This window comes from Mus caroli, chromosome 16 (assembly GCF_900094665.2).
Source record: "Mus caroli chromosome 16, CAROLI_EIJ_v1.1, whole genome shotgun sequence".
Classification (NCBI taxonomy): Eukaryota; Metazoa; Chordata; class Mammalia; order Rodentia; family Muridae; genus Mus; species Mus caroli.
In genome coordinates, this window is record NC_034585.1 from 3,582,003 (window position 1) to 3,606,238 (window position 24,236).

General features: G+C 41.4%; 1 protein-coding gene across 22 annotated transcripts in view; it reads left to right on the forward strand.

Moving 5' to 3' along the window:
* Rbfox1 (RNA binding fox-1 homolog 1) overlaps positions 1–24,236 on the forward strand; it is a 1,640,850-nt gene that overhangs the window by 1,551,685 nt on the left and 64,929 nt on the right. For 18 of the 22 annotated variants that reach the window (XM_029470804.1, XM_029470798.1, XM_029470790.1 and 15 more), the window contains one exon: positions 7,792–7,872. The exons of the other annotated variants lie outside the window; for them this stretch is intronic. In XM_029470804.1, the coding sequence (XP_029326664.1) occupies positions 7,792–7,872 (81 nt within the window). The remainder of the gene's footprint in view (positions 1–7,791; positions 7,873–24,236) is intronic. 22 annotated transcript variants of the gene reach the window in all.

The following is a 24,236-nucleotide window of genomic DNA, read 5'->3' on the forward strand; positions in this document are numbered from 1 at the left end:
CCAAAACAATAGAAGAGACAAACATTTACATTGACGAAGTAAATAATTATTGGAGCCCTAATAATCTGCCATTGCTCAGTAAGGCTTCTGGGAGGAAAATGCATGGGTTTTCTTTTGCCTTAAAAAAATCTAAACTGACTAACACCACTGACCTTCCTGATTGGATGTGAGTAAAGGCAGGCAAACATTCCCTGATAAGTGATGAATGCAGAAGTCCTTTGTGTGGCTGGGGAGGTAACTCCATGGGGAAAGTACTTACATACTGGATGACCTCAGTTCAATCCCTAAACATCAAGGTTTTTGTTTGTTTGTTTGTTATTTTGTTTGTTTTAAAACAAGCCAGGCATAGTGGCATGTCTTTATAATCTCAATGATGTTGTAGTGGAGACTGGAAGATCTCTACAGTGACTCTAGCCAGCCAGCCTAGGCTAATGGGCATGNTCCAGGCCAGTGAAAGAACTTGTCTTGTTTCTGTTTGTTTGTTTGTTTTGCTTGCTTGTTTGTTTGTTTTCTAAGCATGGTGGATGGTGCCCAAGAAACAGTTCCAACATTTCCTGTTTTTCCTCTGGCCTCCACACACACCTGCACACACGAGAACATCCACGCGTGCACATAGATTGTCCTCCTTTAGTTTGTTTTTATACAGTGCATTTTAATGATGTTTTCTCCTTACCCCAATCCCTCCAGATCCTCCCCTTGTCCCTACCCAGCCAAAATAAAACTGTTTCTGGCATTAATGACTCCTGGGTTTTCTCAGTCTTGCTTGTGGCAGACAGCAGAAAGACAAGACCATTCTTGCCAGCTGTAAATATATGATGAAAATTGTCTTGAAATAGATTATTAATTTTCTGAATACCAGTGAATCATATTTCTGCTCACATAGGCCCAAGTTGGTGCTCAGAACTATCTGTTATTTGTCTGTTTATTTGTTTGTTTTTCCTTGTGTTTGTCTTTGTCCCTAATCGTGTTCACTTTTAAAAAGATAGTATGCTGCTTTAAAACACACACACACAGAGTTCCACAAATAGCTCCCAGAGCCAGCAAGTCACTCTGTACTTGGTTGACACTTAAAAATCCTACAGACTGAACACTGATCCTTACAGCCCTAGATTCCCAAGATGAACCCAGGAAGAGAGCAGGCCAAGCTCAGGCAATGTGCTTCCTGCTCTCACACGGCCTTTAGCCCTCCTCACTCACACTCTGTTACAGTCAGATACATTACCATGCTCAGTGGCAGGAGAAAACCCATGGAGAAAAGCCCAGCAGAGAGCTCTCTTCTTAGTTGACTTGACTAGTAGAGGAAAGGATTGTGGATGCATTGAGGACAGACAAACCCTTCAAGAATGGGTGCACCACTGTTCAAATGGTCTTACAGAATCCCAGGTATCCTTTGGTTTTATATGTTTAAACAGAAAAAAATTATCTTTCAAACATATTAGTCTTGGGGTGATAAAATGAATTGTCCACCCCTAGGGACCAGGCATACAGAATGTCCTTTGTGTGTCTGTATATGTGTGTGATTTATTATACTTGTGAACATTTGGAGGGAGCATCAGTGCCAACCTTGGATGTCAGTCTTAAGTTGCTCTCTCTGCTCTTCATTTGACAGAAGCTCGCTCACCAGCCTGGAGTTCTTTAATTCCCATAGGCTAGTTAGCTCGTGAGTCCCAGGGATCTATCTGCCTATCTCTAAGTCTCCGCACCATGCTCCCACTGAGATTACAAGCGCTTGCCATACCACGCTAGGCTTTAAATAGGAATTCTGAGGACTGAACTAAAAAACCTCACAAATCTGTGACCTATAGTTCTAGCCTTTCCTTTTGTGGTTGTTGTTCTTTGTTTTGTTGGTGGTGGTTTGTTTGTTTTGTTTTGTTTGTTGTTCTTTTCCTTCTCTTTGGATTCTAGTAATCCAGGGCAAGGCCTGGTCATTCACAGGGATGATGGCAGGGAGGTTGCTCCTTTGACTCTAAGTGAACATTGATAAAGACCCTTTATTTCTTCTTCCCTGTCTCTAATTTTATTGTTCAGAAGTGTCACTTGCTACTTCAGAAGCCAGAGCTTCTGTCTTCAGTTGGTTCTCTGCTTAGTCTAGGATCCTGGATCCAAAGGAATAGAGACAGGTGTAGGCGTACTTATAAACCTTTTACAGTTAGAAACAGCCAAAGGAAAGATGCTCATTCAATTAGAAGCAGGTGAAAGAAGACATGTAGGGAATGCCCTCCAGTTGTTTGGAAGAAGTGATGTCAGAGCTGTGTCTGAAAGTAGCTGCCTTTGTAGAAGCTATAAAGCTGCAGCGTTTATCTGCTTGTTTGAATCTAGATTGCTTATTTAATAACTAATAGCGAGGTTAAACCTTTTGGCACTATCCTTCCTGTCTGTGAAAAGACATATGTCCCTTCCAGGCTGAATCGCTAGTCGGGAATAATGACCATCCCCCCCACGCCCCATGCCAGGGGAAATGTCCTGATGAGCAAGGGTTTGATATCACTTCAGACATGCCACTGGCTTCCCTTTGGCCAGATAGAGACTTTAAAATCCTACCTGTGACGGTCTATGTGCATCTTCCCAGAACTGGGTATGCAGGAGCTTTTGGTCTTCAGCATAAGGTGGATGAGCTTTGGAACAGGGCCTAATCATCCTCAGAAAGAGGGCTATCTTCCTTGCAGCTGCAGATGAGCTAGAGTTATCAGTGGTCTGAGACTTGGCGACCAGGGCTGCTGTCCAGCGAACCATATGGCTCATCCTTAAAAGAACCCAGGAAAGGGGCTGGCAATGTGCTCTATGACTAACAGCACTTGCTCTGAAAGCATGATGACTGGGCAGATTCAGTGGCACCCAGGTTAAAAGCTGAACCTGCCCATATCGCTAGAGTTAGAGGTAGGGGCAGTGGATCCCAAGAGCTTACTGGCCAGCCACCTTGCTTAGACAAAAGGGGCACATTCCAGGTCAGTGAGAGACCTTGGCTCAAAGCAATCAGGTAGACAACCTCAGACAAAGACCCCTATATCCTCTTCTGGCCTAGAGAAATCTGATTCAGTGGTAGGCCTAGTGGCAAGTACCCATGTACTCACAGGCATTTACCATACTCTCTCTCTCTCTCTCTCTCTCTCTCTCTCTCTCTCTCTGTCTCTGTCTCTGTCTCTCTCTCTCTGTCTCTGTCTCTGCTTCTGTCTCTCTCTCTCTGTCTCTCTCTCTCTCTCTGTCAATAATCCTAGGAAAAAGGTGAAATAGATGGGTATCTTAGAGAAAACTGGTGAATATATTTAAGCAGTTGAATTCCCAGCCATAAACATCAGGGAGTAGAAGTCACCTCTCAGAGAGTCTGGTTGGAAAAGCACTATTTTTGGTTAAAAAAAAAATACATATATACATATACATATATATATATATATGTATATATGTATATATATGTGTGTATATGTGTGTATGTGTATGTGTGTATATATATATATATATATATGTATATATATATATATGTAATCCTTTTCTTTTTTTTTTTAAGGTGTTTTAACTCAACACCACTAATTAGTCCCTGCCTAGGGTCAGGTGTCTCACTAGGTGCCATGGATAAAATGTTAAGTACGATTTGGCTTGCCTTGGGGGTTTCTGCCGGGAAAACCCATATGTAAATAGGGAAAAGGATCTGGCAAGGAATTGAAATGGGTATGATAAGATCATGAAGAAGGAGTAATTAATTCACTCCTGATGAGTGGGACTGGAAGAGGTCACTTATAAACTATGCAGAGGGGATACGGGAAAAGGCGACTTTTAAAAGGGCTTCACCATATGCAATTACTAATATTCTATTCTGTCAGAGGTAGAAAAGCCAATTCCATCTGATTTACCTCAACCCTGAGGGCAAGGAGAGCATAGTGTTCTCACCACCATACCAACTCACATCAAGTGGCAGCAGTTGCCAGTAGTCATGTTGAGAGCAATTCTGCACATTCCAGGACACTGCGGACCAATAGGTGTTATTAAAACTGATTAGTGATGTCTGCCCTGGCTGGAGATTCAGTAGAACTGTAATTGACCCCTCTTGTCACTCTTTTCTTAACAGTAAGTTTTAAGCCAAGGAACAGCTGTGTAAGAGTAGATACACTCACCTTGTATGAGTGATACTCTTTCACAGTTGACCTGTGGTCTCTGTTAGGGGATGCGAGAAGACAGAATTCAAGGGAGTCATTGAGAGGTTATGTGCACGCTGTGTACGGAAGGGCTCCCAGTGATTTCTAAACAGTCTTTATAGGGCATGTTGTACCCTCTTAGCTACTTAACCTACTTTTTAAACATATCTGCATTATACAACCCTCTCCCTGAGATGCATGGGCACTACCCTGTTCCTCTGTGGTGTTGTGTTTTTATTGAACTCGAGGTTTTCCTTTAAACAAAGGTCAAAAGGTGGGGAAATAACTCACTATAAGCACAATGCAAATTCAATTAGAGGATGTTTTTAGGTAAAATAGAACCCAAGTCTTATGACCAAGCATAGATTTTGTTTTACAAAAGGTTAAAATCCTTGTGTAAAGATCATTTTGTTCATGCTGTACTATTAAGGGAACATTCAAAGACATGATTCTAGGCTGGCTTTTCAGAATCCACAGCCCAAGAAAAATAGGAGAGCCTCATTAAACCCTGCCAGGGTTCAGCTTTCTACTTAGAATCTGTGTTGGATCCCAGTAGAATTCTACACATTGCACTAAGGATATTGAAACTTGACCCAGGGGTTTTAACAACAGATCCTGAAAAGTCTGTTAGCTGTGATTTTGGCTAAAATTAGATGATTTTCCTTTTATGAAATTCTGGCCCACCCTCCACCAAGAAACTTAAGATCTTGTTTTAAAGGTCGAATTTTAACCAGGGATGCACAAAACAGAGTGGTGAGGGACTATCTCAAAATCTACCTGCCAGTGTCTTCCTGTTGGAGATTCAGAGTCATAGCTTTCTCTGTGTCCTTTAGTAATTTACATTTCTAAGAGTTTGAGTGTTGAACAAAACCAGATGGGATACCCACCCATGGCAAGGTCAGACATCAATGCTTTTCAGCAGACTCCCTAATAAAACAACTGCCTGTCCTGGTGGGTAGCCCATTTCCAATGACTGATTTTAGAACTCTTCCCTCCTTGCTGGTGGGAATTTGCTCTTAATTCCCTTGCCAGTTACCTGTGGTAACCAGAAGTGTTTATGGAGGGTCAGTGAGATCATGGGATAGCTCTTGTATGATAACAAAGTGAAATAGAAAGGAGAGAACCATCAATTCAGCCAAAGTTGATCAGGGGCCCAGCCAAGTTCTTAGTGCACTGACTACTGAGCCATGCCAATTGGGCTCATTCTTTTTTTTTTTTTTTTTTTTTTTCTTTATATACATTTCAAATGTCCCGAAAGTTCCCTATACCCTCCCCCCACCCTGCTCCCCTACCCACCCACTCCTGCTTCTTGGCCCTGGCATTCCCCTGTACGGGGCATATAAAGTTTGCAATACCAAAGGGCCTCTCTTCCCAGTGATGGCCGACTAGGCCATCTTCTGCTACATATGCAGCTAGAGACACGAGCTCTGGGGGTATTGATTAGTTCATATTGTTGTTCCACCTATAGGGTTGCAGACCCCTTCAGCTCCTTGGGTGCTTTCTCTAGCTTCTCCATTGGGGGCCCTGAGTTCCATCTTATAGATGACTGTGAGCATAATTGGGTTCATTCTTATGCCTGGACTATTTTGAGTGCAAAGGGGAAAGAGGGATGGATGGCACCTCTTTAGGTCCAAGCATAAGACAAGTGTGCTACAGTTGAGCTACTTTTTCTTATATGACAGGAATAGCATTAGTAGGCATTGTGACTGGAAGAAGAGATGGGTTTGAGATTTGAATGAAATCTTTGTCTTGAGGGGACTGGGGAGATAACTCAGCTTATAAAATACATTCCAAAGAAACATGAGAGCTTTTTAGTTCAGATCCGCAGGATCCACATAAAAAGTTCAGTGGCCTGCCAGTCATTCTACCTGAATTGGTGGCCTCAGGTTTTAAGAGAAACCTCATCTCAAATATAAGATGGAGGATAAATGCTCGATGTTGACTGATTGTGAATGTGCGTGCAAACGTACGCGCACACACGCGCACGCACACACACACACACACACACACACACACTTTTATTTTAACCTGGAAATAGGTTTAAGACTCTAAAGAAGCACAGAGAGAAGGTGGACATGGGTTTGAGGGAGAATGTACCTTGTTAGAACCTGCAAGAGTTGGGTGGTGGTGCACAGGCAGGCAGGACCATCAACTTTCTTGTTTCTGGACCTAATGACACTTGGGAGTTTGAACTACATGTCTGTAGAACTTGGTATAATGTAGGACAGGATACTAGACCCATCCATAGGGTGGACTTGCTTCTGAGGTGTGCTCAAGAGGTAGGCTTCATTTTGTGGAAGATGACAATCATGCCACAGTAACAAAATAAGTGAGGGAAGTTAATGTGGCCCAGTCAGGAAAATGAACCAAAAGCAGGGAGGTTTTTACAGCATCCCTCACTGGTTTACTCCATGGGCACCAAGCCCCACTCATTCTTTGCAGTCCTTGAGTTTGAATTTAATAGCAGTGGCAGTGGTAAATTAACTTCCAAGAAGAGTCCTCCTCGGGCCAGCCATCCTTGATGTGAGTAGGTAGTTCAAAGGTAGAAGCAGAGAAGAAACTGTCTCAGGATGCCACCATTCCTCCCTGCTGTAAATTTCCATTTTACAAGAAGCCAGCTGCCCTGTCCTTTAAATCAGGCAGGGCAAGCCCTCACTGCAGTGCTGGCTGCCTGCAGGTCAGTTAAGCAGACACTGCAGTGGGAGGTAAGGAGCTCCTGGGATGCAATCTGAAGCAAGTAGGTCAACAGTCATCCCCCACAGTGTCGGGCATGCATCCAGGATAGGCCGTAGGGAAGACATGTCTAGCATTCTTTTCTGCCTTGCCTTCCTTCCACTCTTCCTCTAAAGAGCTCCTCCACCACGATGAATATTTAGGGCAGGGGTAGGGGAAATTGCCTGGAAACAAACCAACACCTAAGCTTCCCATTTGTGGAGCAATCATTTAACTGACAGCCCTTGCCATTGGGTACCTGGTGGAGGTAGATGTATTTATGTCCATTTCTCAGTTTCTCAGATAGGAATGGGGAGTCACAGAGAGGCCCAATGACTTTTTAAGATCACATGACAAAGTGGTGTTTCAGTCTAATTTCCTGACTGGTTCTAATTAATATTTTTAAAGTTTGTTTGTTAGCATATATTAATTATACATAATAATGGCTTCCATGATGACATCTCATGTGTATATTTTTCATCAGTTCTTCCATTACCCACTCTTTTTCTCCTCCCACTATTCTAGTTTCCTTCCAAAGTCTTTCTGTCTCCATCCCCTGCCTCTCCTGTATTTTTTTTTTTTTTTTTTTTTTTTTTTTTGGTGATCAAATGAATTTACCTAGGGGAAACTTACTGGGACATGGGTATCAGGTTGTCTGCTATCTCTTAAGACCCCTTTTGAGAATGCCACACCACTCCCATTATGTGTATAAAAGCTGGCTGTTACTAACTAGACCCTACAGTTAACCCTCATATGAAATGAAACAGCATGTGTTGGGTGGGATATGGAAGTGGGTGGGTTTCCTCTGGTCTCTTTGGCTTCCTGTGCTCTGAGATGTGGCTGTGTTTTCATTTCTCTGCCTTTCTTGTTTTTATTGCCTTGCTCTCAGATGTAGTGTGCTATCCCCCAACCAGAGACCATCTCTTTCTTTCTCTCTTTCTCTCTCTTGTAGGCACGGTGCTGTTGTGCCAGGCCAACCAGGAGGGATCTTCCATGTACAGTGGCCCCAGTTCACTTGTATATACTTCTGCAAGTAAGCCCACAGTTGTGGCTCTTTTTGTTTTGTGATATGTATATATAAGTCCACTCATCTTCCTCATCATGTAAGTCTCTGTCCTCATCTCCTTCTGGCCGTGCTCTCCATAAGGTAGAGTGACGTTTCATAAGCATGTCTGTTTCTCCATTGCCTTAGCATCTAAATCCCTCTGCTTGCTCACATTCATAGTGATTCTGCCTCCCAGGTATGCACCAGCCATTCTCCATTAAACCTGTCCTGAATGACAGCCAGAATGGGACATGGGAATTGGTTGGTAGGAAAGGTTGTGGGAGGGAGGGAAACTAGAGACCATTGACTGCATTGATCATAGCTCTGAAAATTAATGGTAACACATTTTAAATGTGCTAGCTACCCAAAAAGTCCCTATATCTCAGCAAGTGTCTTGGTCTGTTCCTTTGTAGATGAACTTCACTGTGGAAAATACAGCCAGCTTATGACTCATTAGCAAGGCTTGTGAGTCCAATGTGAGGGATGTTAAATTAAGGTTTTTTTTTTTCAATTTAATTGGAAAACAGCAATTCAAAACCACCCTGGTTAAATTGTATATATGTATATATTTACATATAAATGTAAATATAGCCACCAAGAGCCAGAGTCAGGAGACTAAATACAAGCTTGGGTGGAAATCCTGGTGAGCACCCTCCCTGATTCCAGAGCAGACTGGACAACCAAAGCTAAATCTAGGCTCTTTGGGCCTCCTCCTTTCATATCTTAGCCAGGACTTAGTCCTTATTTATTATCTAATGGAGAGACTAAAATGTAGGGCTGGGAGGTTTTCTTAGTTGGCAAATGTGTCCTCTTTAGAGCTAGTGCCGGAAAGGATGTCTGCAGGTCCTTGGGATGGCCAATGGGCTTCTGAAAGAAGGGTAGTGTTGACATGGAAGCTGTTGATAGTCATAAAATTGAAAGCAAGGAGATTTCTCATTGCTGGGAAAAATCTTATAACTCAGTCCCCAGAGTGCAAGAACAAGATACACTAGAGAGAGGTCATCTTAGTCCAAAACTTTAATGGTGACAATCCTGGGACACACTGATTGTATAAGACATGGAGATCAACAGCTATTTCATATTCAAATTCAGTTGTGAGCTGGTTAAATGAGGAGGGTATAAACCCTGATAAGAAGTGGTTCTTTCTGAATGGAGGCAAATTGTCCCTTGTGAGTCACCGTAGATGTTAGCATTCTCCATGCCTGCTCCAGGTAGGTACTATACTGCTTGCTTTGCAGGTGAGGGAGTCGGAGTGCCAAGGACAGTGAAGTATCTGGAGCCAGAGGAGCACTTCAGTGTTCAGAGGCATTTACAAACATTTGGTTCTTTCCACTTGCCTGTCCATCCTGTTTCTACTCCATTTTCTGGAGAACTGTTGATGCATAGTATTGCTATCGGTCCACAGAACTTCTAGAAAAAAACTCTCTACATATGTGCTCTATAGGACAGTGTGGGTGGGTCTTGGAGACAATAATTATTTGAATTCATCGCACTAACTAGCCACATGGGGAGAGCAGTCAGACAGATTGCTCTGCATACTTCTGTGGTACTCTTCCTTCTTATTTACAGAAGTGAACCAGACACAACTTGGAAAGTACTAATTTGAATTTGTCTAGCTATTCTAAAGCAAATTTGGCTCATGTTTTTTATAACAAATATAGAAATATCACACAAACTCTCTGTTGGGGGCCATGATGTCAGGAGATAACAAATTAAAGCCAGGCTGGACCCCATCTTTATCCATTCTATAAGGATTGTAAAACCAAACTGAGTGAAATGTGTATTACTGCCAAGTTTGGTGGTACATAGATTTGATCCCAGCATTAGGGACTAAGAAAGGCAGGTGTATCCTGAGTTCTATACCAGCCAGTCCTATAGCTATATAGTAATAACTTGTCTCAGAAAATGTGTATTTTATTTTGATATTACTTCAATGTATATTCTTGATAGGTGCCTGATATTATAAACTATTGCAAAATGTCTCTTACAGAAGTGACTAAACCTTCATGCAAAGGGTCTTTGTTGTTAGTCCTAAGAGTATGTGGTGATATCACCACCTCACATATATTCCTCAAGCTTAGAGAGCTCCTATTTTAAGTCATGTCAGTTAGCTTGCCTACACATCTTCAACTTCTTATTGTCAAGGATCAGCCATGTGACCTTTAGAAAATATGCTAATGGCCTCCTCATATGCTATTGTTTAATTATATTTTAATCTGTCGCTCCAGTTGTTGAATGTTCAGGTTCATAGCAATTATTTTCAAATATATTAAAATCAATGCCCTTTTCTATAGCAGTCTTAAAGGAAGCAATTAATAGCTAATTTCATTTTTGTAAGTTTTTAAAGGAGGCACAACCTAGTTTCTTTCACCAAGAATCTTGCCTGGATGTTTATCTTAAGCAATGATATTCAGATTGAAAAGCTGGCTGAGTTTTGTGTCAGAGCAAGGAGCTCCACTAGAGCCAGGGAAGGTTGGTCACAACCCTGGGGCATGCAGCCCAGGCTTCCTCTTTGCGCCATTGATTTTTTGGTCTAGCTTTTTGCAGAAAGCTGCCGCCTTGGCAAGATACATCCCAGTTTGCTCTTTCTTACCAGGTGAAAATGCCTATCTAGAACAAGCCATAGCTCCTACTCTTAAAGCATCCAGCCACCTGATCCAGGGTCGTCTTCTCGCAGGTCAGACTCTCACAGGGCAAATAGTTCCATCTTCTCTTGTCTATGAGACCTGAATGATGCAGAGACTTTCAGTAGGAATTCTGTCTGTTCGTTCAAATGGAGGCTCCCTTACCTTTTAGTAATGTTTTAGGGTTCCCCTTTCTAATCTTGAAGTTTCAGGAATTTCTCCATTTTTTCTGAAGGTTATGATCCTGAAAGAATATGTATATAACAGACTCTGTGGATTGTTCTTATGTATACTGACTTCTGTTACTATTCATCAAACTGGTGACTCTCTCCATTTTTATTATGCTTTTTTGTTACTTAAAAGGATCTTTAAATTTAAATATACTTTGATCACATCCTTCTACTCCCCAAGTCCTTCTACTTGCTCTTCCTCTCCCTAGCTACCAAACATTAAGTTCTAAAACAAAACCACAAAAAAACAAGCAAAAACCTAATACAACAACAAACTTCTCCAAAACCAAGAAAACAAATTAAAATGACATGAATAAAAAACAAAACAAAACAAAAGAATTGAACCAAATAAAACTAAACTGTAACCAAATACAACCACACAACCAGAAAGCAATCCTGGGGAATCTATTATATGTTGGTCAACTGCTCCTGAACATGAGGCTTGCCTTGGAGTGATTGTCCGTCCACTGGAGAAAACTGATTTTCCCCTCTCAGAAGGTATACATGACGATTCAGTTGTCAACATTTATACTAGCAGTTAGTTGTCATTTATTAAAACATAATATAAAATACAATAAGATACAACAAAAACTATGAAATCAAAATTTGACAAGACAAACCAACAGAAGAAAAAAGCCTGAGAGAGGGCAGAAGATCCAGAGACCCACTCAGACGATTCCCATTAAAATTCTAACATACATACATATAAACATACATGCATGCATACATACATACATACATAATGTTGAAGACCTGGTGTAGACCTGTGTGGGTCATGTGTATGCTATTTTAGTCTCTGAGTTTATATAAGGTTTGCTCATGCTGATTTAGAAGGCTTTACTTCCTTGGTACCCTCCATCCTCACTGGCTTGACACTCTTTCTACCTCCTCTTTTGTGGTGTTCTCTGAGCTCTAAGGGGAGGGATATGATGGAGACATCCCATTTAGGACGAAGTCTTCCAAGGTCTCTCACTCTGTACTTAATGTCTGGCTGTGGGTCACTGTATTTGTCCCCATCTGCGGAAGCACTAATCTAGGAGTACCACAGAATGTCGTTAGGAGTCATTTCATCACTATTTGTTGTTATTGTTTTAAGACTAGATGATTTCGTTTACTCAAAGACTCCGAGCTAACTAGTCTCAGGCTCTTGTTCACCTAAGCGGTGTTGGGTATAGTCTCTCGGGTCTTAAGACAAACCAGTTATGCCCACAAGATTTTTGCCACCATTGCTCTATCATGTGTTACAAGCAGAACTCCACAGTAGATCAAAGCATTTATGGCTAGCTAAGTGTTTACATTTCTTCTTTGGTAGAAAACAGAGTATCTTCCTGTACCAAATATGACAGAACAGAGGGTGGAGGCTCTATGCAGGCACCAAGTCGACAGTTCCATGTTCAGTGAATTTTGTAGGTATTGTAGTCAACAGTGGGACCTTGCTGTCAGTTTGTGGAAAACAACTTACATATAGTCCTGGCAATAGCCTCTGCTGTTTGGGAATTCCCAAGAGGCCCCTTTGGCCAGCAACACAATTAGATGTAACCCAGTCCCTATAGTTAGAGCTTCTTTGGTAATGTAAGATGTCCAGTTGAGACTCTATATCCCCCATTATTTTTCAATTTAATTTAGATCACCTTCATATATGTATATAATTTAGAAAGTTTCTACCATATTAGGTTTTCACACAACTCTCAAATGCCCCTTAATTAGCTGTCTCTCTATGTATTCCGACCATAACCACCTTCCCTCAATTCCCTTTTAATCCTCTCATTTCAGTTTCTGCCTTAGTCCATCCATAATTATCTATTCCATTTCCCTTTCCTAAGGGAACTAGGTTAAGGAATTGCTCCCTCTAGTTCCTTACCCTATACCTACCCTATATGGTTCTTCAGATTGTAGCTTGGCTTTCATTGACTTAATATATTATCCACATATAAGCAAATACATATCATATTGTTCTTCTGAGTCTGGGATACCTTGCTCAGTATGATTTTTTTCTAATTCCATCCGTTTTTCTACAATTATCACAATGTCATTTAAAAAAATGACTAAGTAATACTCCATTGTTTAAATGGACCACATTTTCTTTCTTCATTCTTCTGTTGAGGGACATTTAGATTGTTTCCATTTCTGTCCATTATAAATGGTGCAGCAGAGACATGGTTGGGCAAGTGTCTCTGGGGTAGGATGAAGCATCCTTTGATAATATGCTAAAGAATGGTATAGAGAAGTAAATTCCCATTGTCTTCAAGAACTGCCCCACAGAATTCTACAGTGACTCTGAGTGTGCACGCCCACCAGCAATGTGTGAGTTTCTGTTTACTCCACTTCCTTACCAGTGTGCTTCCTCCACCTGTTTTGACTATTTAGCCACTCTAATAGATGCAAGATTGAATCTCAAAGTAATTTTGCTTTGTGATTGCCTGATGGCTGAGGATGTTGGACATTAAAGTGTTTCCCACTCATTTCCTCCATTTCAAGTCCTATCAAAAAGCTACAATGATAAAACCAGCATGGTATTGGCACAAAAGCAAGACATGTTTGTTGGTCAGTGAATCAAACTGAAGACCTAGACATTAATTTATACACATATGGACCCCTGATTTAAATATATATATATATATATATATATATATATATATATATATATAAGCCCAAAATACACACTGAGGGAAAAAAAGACAGCATCTTTAGCAGATGGTGCTGGTCAAATCATTGATGTTGGCATGTAGAATAATGCATCCATACTTATCACTCTGCACAAAACTCAATGCCAAACAGATCAGCGACCTCGACATAAAACGAGATACACTGAACTGGATAGAATAGAAAGTGGGGAATAATAGCCTTGAAGTCATTGGCACAGGAAAAGACTTCTGGACAGAACACTATTAGCATAGGCACAAAGAACAACAATTAATAAATGGGACTTCATAAAACTTAGAAGCTTCTGTAAGGCCAAGAACATGGTCATCTGAACAAAGGGTTCAGCCTGTAGGATGAGAAGTGATTTTTACCACTTACATATCTGAACGAGGGCTCATATCCAAAATATATAAAGAACACAAGAAACTAGATATCAATAAACTAAATAACCAATTTAAAAAATGGGGTACATATCTAAACAGAATTCTCAATAGGGGTTTTCTCCATTTTTAAATTAGCCTTAAATGTTTTCAAATTAAATTGTCCATATTCTTAGCCAATAGATAATTATCTGTAAATAACACCCTTACATGCAGTAGGGGAGATAGTTTTTAAAGGAACCCTGCTGGATGAGCCTGTAATGAAAATAATTCCCAGGGAAATCATCTGCTTTTAAAGATACGTCTGCATAATGTTTCCAATGCTAAGTAAATCTTCCTGATGTGACTGAGGACACCCAACAGCAGTAAGAGGGAGAGATGCCACTCAGGACTGCAGGTCAGTATAGCACAGCCCTTTTGCTCTTCCCTCCTGACCCCATGGTTTATGCTGACTTAAAAGTGTCATAGGATATTGCATAGCTTCCCGTATGTCCCAGTAAACAGCTCTCAATTAAAGTCAGAGCAAAACATCAAGAACTTAGGCAGGATGTGTTCCTACAAATGTGACCTGTTTACTATGAATGTCATTATTAGACAGGCTGTGAGCCATATGGTCCTTCGTAAGAGAAGTTTTGAAGTGGTCAGGGCTGGTGACCTCTTGACCTCTACTTGATATGTTCCTAACTAACCCCATTTTTGCTTCATGCAAAGAGAAATGGCACATAGCTCTAAGTGCTAAAGATGGAAGTGATGCTCTCAGGAAGGCAATCACCAGTTCCACACAGGATAAAACCTGATGTAGGTGAGCAAGTGGAGTGATGGCTTTTGGTCCTTTCTTTTGTCTATCACAGTCAATGTCATCAATGTTGTTTTCTCTTAAGCTTATGAATAAATTTTTAATTGGAATGTTACATGTCCTAGAAAGCACTATGCACCATTGGAACAGCATATTTATATAAGCCTGTAGAGTAGTCTGTGCGGACTTCTAGACTTCTTCTCTTTTTCTCCCATTTGCTTTGAGGACTATACTCTGAAGTGGGTAAGGAAAGCATTAGTCTTGTGCTTTCATTTAGAGGCAGGTACTCACATACACATTATGCACATATTCTCTATCATCAGGCTTGGGTTTATTTAAGTTGCTGTGATCATCACCTTGATACCTCTTTGATATTGTCAAGCTGTTTCATTGAGGGTCATCACTCAGCTCCAGACGAAGCCACACACCTCCTTCCACATCCCACACCAAGGTTGTGGTAGGCATATTTGTAATGGCAGCCTTACATATCCATGCTTCAGAGTCCTCAGCTGTAGGCCAGTGATAGGATTCTGCACCCAGCTAAGCAAGCTGCTCTGTAATGACTGTTTGGGGTCTTGTCAATGTTGCAGCTTACACAGGTGAAAGAATACAGCTTTCTTTGTTCTTTTTGGCATGCGTTTCTTCCTCACTGTAAGCACCATCTTTCACACATTCAATTGCAAATTGTACTTAACCTGTTATAAATTCCAGTTTGGTTTAGTGTTTATTATTGCTGTTTGTGATGAGCATTGTTTGTTATTGAAGTGTATCTTTCCTTATATGTGACTTGCATGCCATTATACAATTTTAATTGTACAGGCAGATTTATCTGTCTTTTCTTATACTGTAAGATTTAAATTCCATGGCATGTTTTTCAAATTCTCATGAGGAGTCCATTAGTTTGTCATAGACTGGGCTGCCTAAGCAACAGAAACCTATTTCCTCATTACTTGGGAAGGTGACATCTGAGATCAAGGTGCCAGCATGGTTGGGTCCTGACGATGGCTCTTGTCCTAGCTTTCAATTTCTACCTTCATGCATCCTTACCTGGTAAAGAGAGCAGGCAGTAGTGAGCACACAAGTATTTCTCTAACCTACATTCTTCTGAGGATCTCCTCTTTCAAACCTAAGCTCTTCTCTGAAGCCCTGTATCCTAATATTCCAGTGAACGCTAGGACATCAGCACTTGGATCTGGAGTAGAAGGGGGCATTTCAGTTGGAATCAAGCACCTGGACAGAGAACTACCACATCTGGAGAGAGATGCAAGTGCATGGTCCTGTTGAAATATCTGTGCTGGTTCATCTGTCGCCAGTACGCACTTGCATGCTTTCATAATTTGAACGTAGCCATAGCTGAACATTGCAATCATGTGAGGAAAACAGTAAAGCCAAACTTTAAGGAGGCAATTTTTGTCTGTAGTCTTACTCCATAGAAACCAAGAGATTAGAAGCAAATATTCAGAAACTTCAATATTACCAAACTGCAGAATCATTGCCTGCTCTACTCACTTCTATGAATCTCAAGGGCAAGTGTTCATGGCACACTTTTAATTGATATATGGAGTTCAAGTTTTATGGAAGTGACTGTGAATAGCCCTAAAACAATAAATTACGGGGCAGAAACAGGCATAAATCAAAGCTGCACATCCTGCATGCAGGCCACAGAAGGTGCTGCTGTTGGTTACTGTAATTAAAGTGAAGGCCAAGATTAACTCAGAGCTCTTCTTCCTTCTCCCCAACACAGATACTGTCAGCAAACTCTGCTCAGGTCAGAGAAGAGCATGTGAGGGTCACTGTGCTCCTGGCACATTTGTTTGGAGAGCTGGGCTTTCTCTCTCTCTTGTTGCTGATGCTGGGCAGCTTCCTGGTTGCTTGTAAGATGGCTTTTTATAATATTTTTGGAGGTGCTGTGTAATGGAACTAATGCCAGGAGCAAGATGAGCAAGTGAGGTATGCAGATGTCAGGCAGAATGGAAAGAGCACCTAGAGAAGGAGGATGGGTGAGATGCTGATGCTCTAGTAGAATACTGTTAAATTCAAAGATTCATGGGAATGATCCATGAGGAATAAATATTGAAATTTGCCACTGAGGCAAGAAGAGACTTTAGTTCTTTTATTTTGCTGACTGAGTCAGGTGTAACACCTCAGCATAGCATGTTTCCATGTACATTTTATTTGTTCGCCTTAGATTACTTTTTCAGAATACTGATTTTTAAAACCACTGATTACTTAATTTTGAGGTCCCTCCTAACTTCCTGAAACAATGAGAAGAAATGACTATTTACTTATTGTATCTCAGGTCATCGCTGAAACATTTTGATGATCCTTCTCCTGCAATCCTTAGAGATACACTACAATTAACATAACACTCATCTCACCAGAAAATTTAGGCTCAAATGGATGAAGGAAACTGTTGCAGATCTATGTGGGGTTTTTTCTCTCATATTCTGACCCCCATAGTCTCTCCTCCTAAATACCATTTAACACTTGATCCCCAGAGGATACAAACAACTTCATGTTGGGCTCCTAAAAATATCAGAGCAGGAATTGTTCTCTGGAACACTAGAGAAATTGTCTAGCATCTCTAATTGGACCAAGATCCTGCTTTCTCATACCTATCCCATGATTTGGGAGAAGCCTTGACATGCTTGCCTTACAGATCACCAGAGGCTACACCTGTACACAAGTGAATGGCCGAACCTCAATACAATTTCATTTATAAGAATAATCTGCATCCAGATTTGCCTCAAGGGCTCTCCATCACTAATCTCTCCATTTATTTCATTCTTATTTACCAAGGCAAGGCATGTCAAGTAGCTGTTACCTGAGGAGGGGCAAAAATTCTTTTGATAATCATCTTGGGGTAACTCGAGCATCTTGTATAACTGTACCACATTTCAGAACACTCATGGGCTGGAGGAACGGCTCAGTGGGTAAGAGTGCCTGCTGAGGAGGCATGAGGACCCCGTCCTGGGGGAAGGGGCCACAGACAGAGGAGTGTTGGTACTTAGCTCTGGGATTATCTATACATCAGTAAAGTACTGTCTCTTAGTAACCTTCCCTGATTATCTTTATTTTCTTCTTTATTACTATGTAAGTAATCAGTAATGATGTTATCTCTGTGTGTGTGTGTATGTGTGTCTCCTCTGTCTCTCTCATTCTCTTTCTTCTTCTTCTTCTTCTTCTTCTTCTTCTTCTTCTTCTTCTTCTTCTTCTTCTTCTTCTTCTTCTTCTTCTTCNTCTCTCTCTCTCTCTCTCTGGCACAAGCCACTTCTATAGAGTACAATACATTTAATTGTGTGTTCATATATTCAAGGAACATACTTGGCTCTGATTCATGATGAGCTAATTCTTAGTGTGGTTTAACTGGTCCCAACACTCATTTAGGTATTATTCCTAGATGCTACATTTTAAGAACAGATTCATGGAGGGAAGAGATGGCTCCATGGTTAAGGGTGTGTATTGCTTTTGTAGACAACTCAAGTTCAATTCCTAAGCACCCACATCAGGAGGCTCTCAACTGCCAATAACTATAACTCCAAGTGGACTGGAGGCCTCTGGCCTCAGCAGATAGCCTATGTGCCCATGTTGGCCCACTTACACAAAATTTTAAAATATTAAAATAAATATTTAAACAAAACAAGTTCACTTGCATTTCTGATCCCTTTTGCCATCATACCTTCATTGGCATCTGAGACAGGCTTACACTGACTGAGTCAGAGCCAAAGCACATTGCCTCATGGCAGCTGCAGGTCACTTTATTGCCCTGGAAAATTAAAATAGGATCACTATCTGACTATTGCTTCTGCTTCCCTAACTTTTGGACATGGCCCCCCAATGTATAACATAGGCTGGCTTCAAACTCTTCATCATCATGCTTTCAGCTTCCAGAGAGCTAGCATAGTGGGCATATGCTACATGGTCAGCTACAGCTCCCAGGTCTTTGAAGGGAAGAACCTGTCAGCCAGCAGCCTTTTTTTTTTTTTCCAAGTGACTATTATCTTGTGTTCTCCATTTGGTTATTAATCTCAATGCAGAATAGTGGCTTTTGTCATTTTCAAATGGGGGTCTGCCTTTTGCAAAAGGCTGCCACTTGCAAAAGCTCACATCCCGTGGTGTGCCCCCAAACATCTTATTTGTCTTGATATTTCTTTCACAGAAATACATATGACAGATAAGGAGTCACTGGAGGCTGTGCTTGCTTTGTGTCAGACAGATATTAAAACAATAAACTATGCTGCCCTGGGATTCTAGCACACACAGAGCCAGAGAACAAGGCCGAGATGAGATGTTTCTGAAAAGCGGGGAGGCAGACGTGCTGGGGGAATTCCCTGGAAAGAGCGAGGCCTGAGATAGCATTGAGAGGAGGCATTTTTTTTTTAAGTGCTCACGTTTGCTTAAGAGGATCAAGCACCAGAGCTGCTCCTATGATTGGCACCTTGAAAATGCCCACCCACTCTCCAACCCCAGCAGGGTCAAGAGAGAAATCTGTTGGTAGTTTGAGAGGCTTATGTTGAGAAGTTTATATTTTAAATGCCGGTCAGTCGGCACTTCCTTTGCTTCTTGAAACTAGTATGGATTTTAAAAAGAGTGAGAGGTTGCGAGGAGTATTCTCCATTCAGATCTCTGAGTAGGCAAGGTCTAGAGGAGAAAACATAAGCAGCCTTGTTCTCTGAAGGCTGATGCACATACATGGTGGATTCCACAGAGTGGGTGATGTAATCCTAGTAGACTCAGATTTGAACACTGATCCAAGTCAGCAGCTAACCCCAACACCCTAGGTTGGCAGACCTGCAGAAAAGCAGCTAAGGACTAAGCATGGGAGAATGATCTACCTTGAGTAGATCGAGAACTGATAAAGGAATTCCAGGAACTCTTTGCATGGGCATTCTGATTACCGAGTCAGAAATGCACCCAGAGCGTTCCATCCTTCTCATCAAAAGCAAACTTTCCCACTCACTACAAGGATTCCAGAAAGGAGGATGAGTTTGCTTCTTGTGGAAAGAAAAAGAATCTGAAAGGGTTCATATCTGCCCAAGAATGTAAGCATTGCTTTAGTGCTAATGCAAGTTTCCTTAAATCATGTTATCAGTTTTGGATAAGATCCATCACAAGCCAAACTATGGCTACCACAGAACTTGAAAGCCTTGGCAAGGAGATGCAGCCTTAGAACCAAATATCCTGGCTGCATCCATCTATCGCCTTGGGGAGGAGTGTTGTTTGCATGGAATGCAGACTTTGACTCCTAATCTCTTCCTATGTGAAAACAAGAAAGAACTGGGAAGATAGCAGCTCGATGGTATAGTGTTTGCTGTGCAAGCATAAGGACCTGAGTTCAGTCCTCAAAACACACATAAAAAAAAAAAAAGCATTGCATATTGACGCATACTGTAATCTCTGCTTTCGGGATGTGAAGACAGAATCTTGCTGGACACCCAGTTTAGTGGTGGCATTGGATAATCCCAAGCCAATAAAAGACTCAGTCTCAAAATACAAAACACCTATGCAATGACATCCAAGGGTTAGCTAGCCTCTACATGCTCTTATATTTTGTCCCTACCCCATAAAGCAATCACTTCTACCTAACAGAGTCCTACTTTCTACTAACAGATCCTGGATCCCACCAATGGCTTCACAAAGTTCTCCCAGCATTTCTCCACAACATAGAGAAAGTATCTGAGTTGCAGTGCAGTGTGTTCTGCTTGTGTTGTAGCTGTGATTTGGCCAACTGTCTTTGCTATGTAGATTAGTTTGTGAACTTACTTATATGAGAGCATTGAAAGAGATGGCTATGGGAGGACTTTCCAGGCTTCTTGAGTTGTAGCAGGTAGCTATTCAAGCAACAGGCTGGACCCTCCTTCTCTTTATCTTCTGCAGGATCTTTGAAAGTTTACCACAGAGCCTGATTGTACTGACTGAAGAACTGTACAGTTTCCAAATGGTCCTCCTTCTGTAAGAGGGCCTTGAGGTTCTAGCTTCTAAATCAGGGACATGGCAAACAGATACAGATGGCACCTGGCCTACAGGTTTGTTTAGGGGTGTTGGTCAAATGCTCAGAGCAGTTTTTGTTTGTTTGTTTTGTTTTTTTATTTTGTTTTGTTATTTAGCTAAATACTGATGCTGAATGCCGGATGGCCTCAACACCGAACACTGACAGACAGAACAGCTATCCTCACAGTAATAGCTGGATGTGAAATGAACAAATGTATTTGCATGTCATACATGTCCTGTGGGTCACTGCCAGGACCTCACACTCAAGAGCTTGCAGTAACCCCAGAGAACCATGGGTAATCCAGCCCAGCATAAGGCAGCTAATTTATCTCACTTGTCCTGTTTTCTACCTGGAGAGGCAATCTACCGAGCTCACCATTCCAGCCAGCTGTTAGATAGATCATGAATGATTTAACACTTGAAACTTTAATATATATATGTATATTTGATAAAGTCATTATTTATAGAGAGTATTTGGTTTCTCCACTCCCCTCAAGGTTTTGTAGGGGAAGAAAGTTGACACTGGTGCTGATTTTGACAAACTAAAGATTATGGCAAGTGACTCTATCGAAATTAAAATAGATTCCAACTTCTATGCTCCGTCCAACAACAGAAAGCACTTTTGCAAATGTCGGCTGCAGTGCTGCCAAATTAAACACTCCGAGATGGAAGTTCATTTCCATTTTGTTGAATGAAACATTACAGAAATCTTGCCTGGGGGGAGTCTGTCCATACCTATGAGTCAGAGGGATCACGAGGACCTCTTCCACAGAAGGTGTGGGACCATCCACTCAGCAACCCCGAAGCGCCCACTGTGCATCTGCTGCATTAACCCTGGCATTGGTGACATGGGAGAGAAACAGCTAGATTCCACAGGAAGTAGTAATGGTGGAGTGGTTATTGAGCCCAAAGCTGTGTTCTTGCTCAGTCCCACACAGATGAATGGTTTGAAAAGATTCCTATGCCTGGGTAACAAGTGTGGGGTTTGTTGTCTTTCAGAACTGCTGTTTTGAGTGAGGGAATCTTTGTGCTTAGGGAACAGCAACCCTGCCATCCAGAACAAATCCCCCTGTGTTCACTGTGCCTAGTTTTCTGTATGGTTTTCTTCCAGTGATCACTCATTTATGTACAAGCAGGAGATTTGTTTCAAACCAAGCTATGGTGAACAATATGAGAACAATATGAGAAAAACAGTATTAGAAAATTAGTTTTGTATCCAAATAGCTCTGACTTTAGAAATGAGGTTTCAATGGATGTGGGTATGTGTGCACCCATGTGTGTATTCCTGTGGGGGATAGAGGTGGTCCAGGGTGTCTCTGTATTACTTTTTGAGACAGTCTCTCACTTAGCCTCAAGTGCATTGATTTTATTAGTCTGGCTTGGCAATGAGATGAGCCACGGGGATCTGTCTGTCTCTACACTGCTACCTCCCCTTCCCCACAAAGCACTGAAATTAAAGGCTTGTGTCACCACATGGCTATTGATGAGGGTTTGGGGGCTTGAACTCAGGTCTTCATTACTTTCGGGGTACCTACTTTACCAGTAAGCCATCTGCCAAATTCTGAAATATGTTTTGTATTCCAGTCTTCCAGATTCAAGTGTTGTAAGGGAATAGAATTACTGAGAACTTATAGTAACTAGCTTTGTGTGTACAACAGAGACCTTTACCAACACCACTGTAGTATAACTCTAGTTGCTATTTACATATCTCTATATGTCGATGGTTACTTAAGACAACCTGGATTATCGCCAGGTGTGTAGATAAACTCCCATAGGAAAGGAAAATAGATTTCCCTTGGATTTTTAGCAACATAAATCTATGGCTAACTCTGTGAACTGAGCCCCAATTACAGGAAGAACAATGAAGATTCAGATCTTTTGAAATATCAGATCAGAAATACATAAGGACAGTGATGGCAGAGTCCCTCCTCAGAGTATCCCCCCAATACGGAGTATAGCAAGGGAGTTTGTCAATGAAGTTCTCTGCAGATTCACCCAGTTTGTGATGGATTGATGCTGGCTCCCTCTGATTTTGTAGAAATACAGAAGAAAATGTTGCAACTTGTGCAAACAATAGGAGGGAAGCCACACTGGGCTCCCTTCATGGAAACAAAGAGCACAGCAGAAACTGGAGTGGGGATGTTTCAGGATAAGATGAAAGATAAGACACAGAGTCTCAACTTTGGAGGCTGCCGAGTTGCTCTGAACTTCAATTGCCCCAAAGAAAGCAAAAATAGAAATACTCCAGATTCATGTGGTTTTTCAAAGAGCTAATGGGTTAATGTGTGCATCTGGCAGTTAGCAAGTGTTAATAAACACTAGCTGCTATCATGCAGTTGAATCCCTTCCATCTGATAATGGAGTCTCAAAGGCTAGAATTCTGCCAACTGTGATCACATCTCAGCTAGCATTACTCCAGTGATCACTGCCTAGGGTTTTGACAAGTGAGATCCAGAATCTTTCAACACTCTAATCCTGAGGAAGCAAGCAAGGCAACATCTTAACAAGACTTCCAAGTTCAAGCTTACCCAGCCACCCAGTTTTCTCTGTAACTGGATTGCTGCAGAATTCTGATTATCTGACAGTATGACCAAGACATTTGGATGACCTCCTCGTGCCAGACCATTTTGTCTATGTTGGAGACACAGTAGTCCCCAGCATATAGCTCTCAGGATAGTCTAGTAGAGAGCTGTGAAAGGACAAGTGTCAGTCAAAGAGGTTATAAGAAGAAAAAAAGGTTGGGAAGAGGAACACAACACTGGTAGAAAATGGTGGTGTCATCATAAAGGGACAAGATATAAGAGATGACACAAGGGCATAAATCTGCCTCATGGAAACATGCCAGTCTTTACAGACTAAACTAAAGGGAAGGAATCTGTCCAAACTCCTCAGAGGCAGCAGCCCCGTCAAGTTGGAGAAAAATGACACATCTCAGCGTCCTTTTAAAGTCCAGCTTAAGTGAAGACTTAGATCAATATGTTCTGCCTTGATAGTCAAGCCTATATGGTGTTCTGTCTCACCCCTGCCCCTCTCCTTTCAAGACCACATCTCCCTCCAAGTCCAAATTCTTGCCAGTTCTTACAAATACATCCTAATCAGACCTCTAACCGCCTTAGAAACTTCTGGCTAATTTGGATTTGAGTAAAACTTTTGTACCATGACTGTTATGTAAAGAGATTCAATTATGGTGCGCAGTGTTTTGTGAGTAACTACCGCCCATAAAAAGTTAATTAATCAGGGCTGTGTCAATTTCCTGGTGCCGTGTCAATTTGCTGCAAGGTAATTAATCACTAATCACCCACCAGCCAGCCGAGGGACGATCCACCAGCCATTTATTGTGTTCCCGACCCCCCCCCCTGCAATAAATGGCCAGCGCAGCCAGCAAAAAAACACATCTTGCCTTTCACAATATTTTTATCGACACTTTCGGATGCTGTAGCCGAATGCAGCAACAAGCCTCCGCAGTTCAATGGAATATGAATATTAAAGAAAGAAACAAGCAGAGATTTATAGGGCATTGCATTTCTGTTATGTCAGTTTTGAGATTAAACCAAGCAAATGAACAGTGAAAAATTACTCTTCCATGTGGAGAATGGTGATTAGAGTGGTACATTAATTAGAATTTTTTTTGTTGTTGTTTTCCCATTCAATGCATTTCAAATGAGGATGTCCTATAAGGAACCAGTTT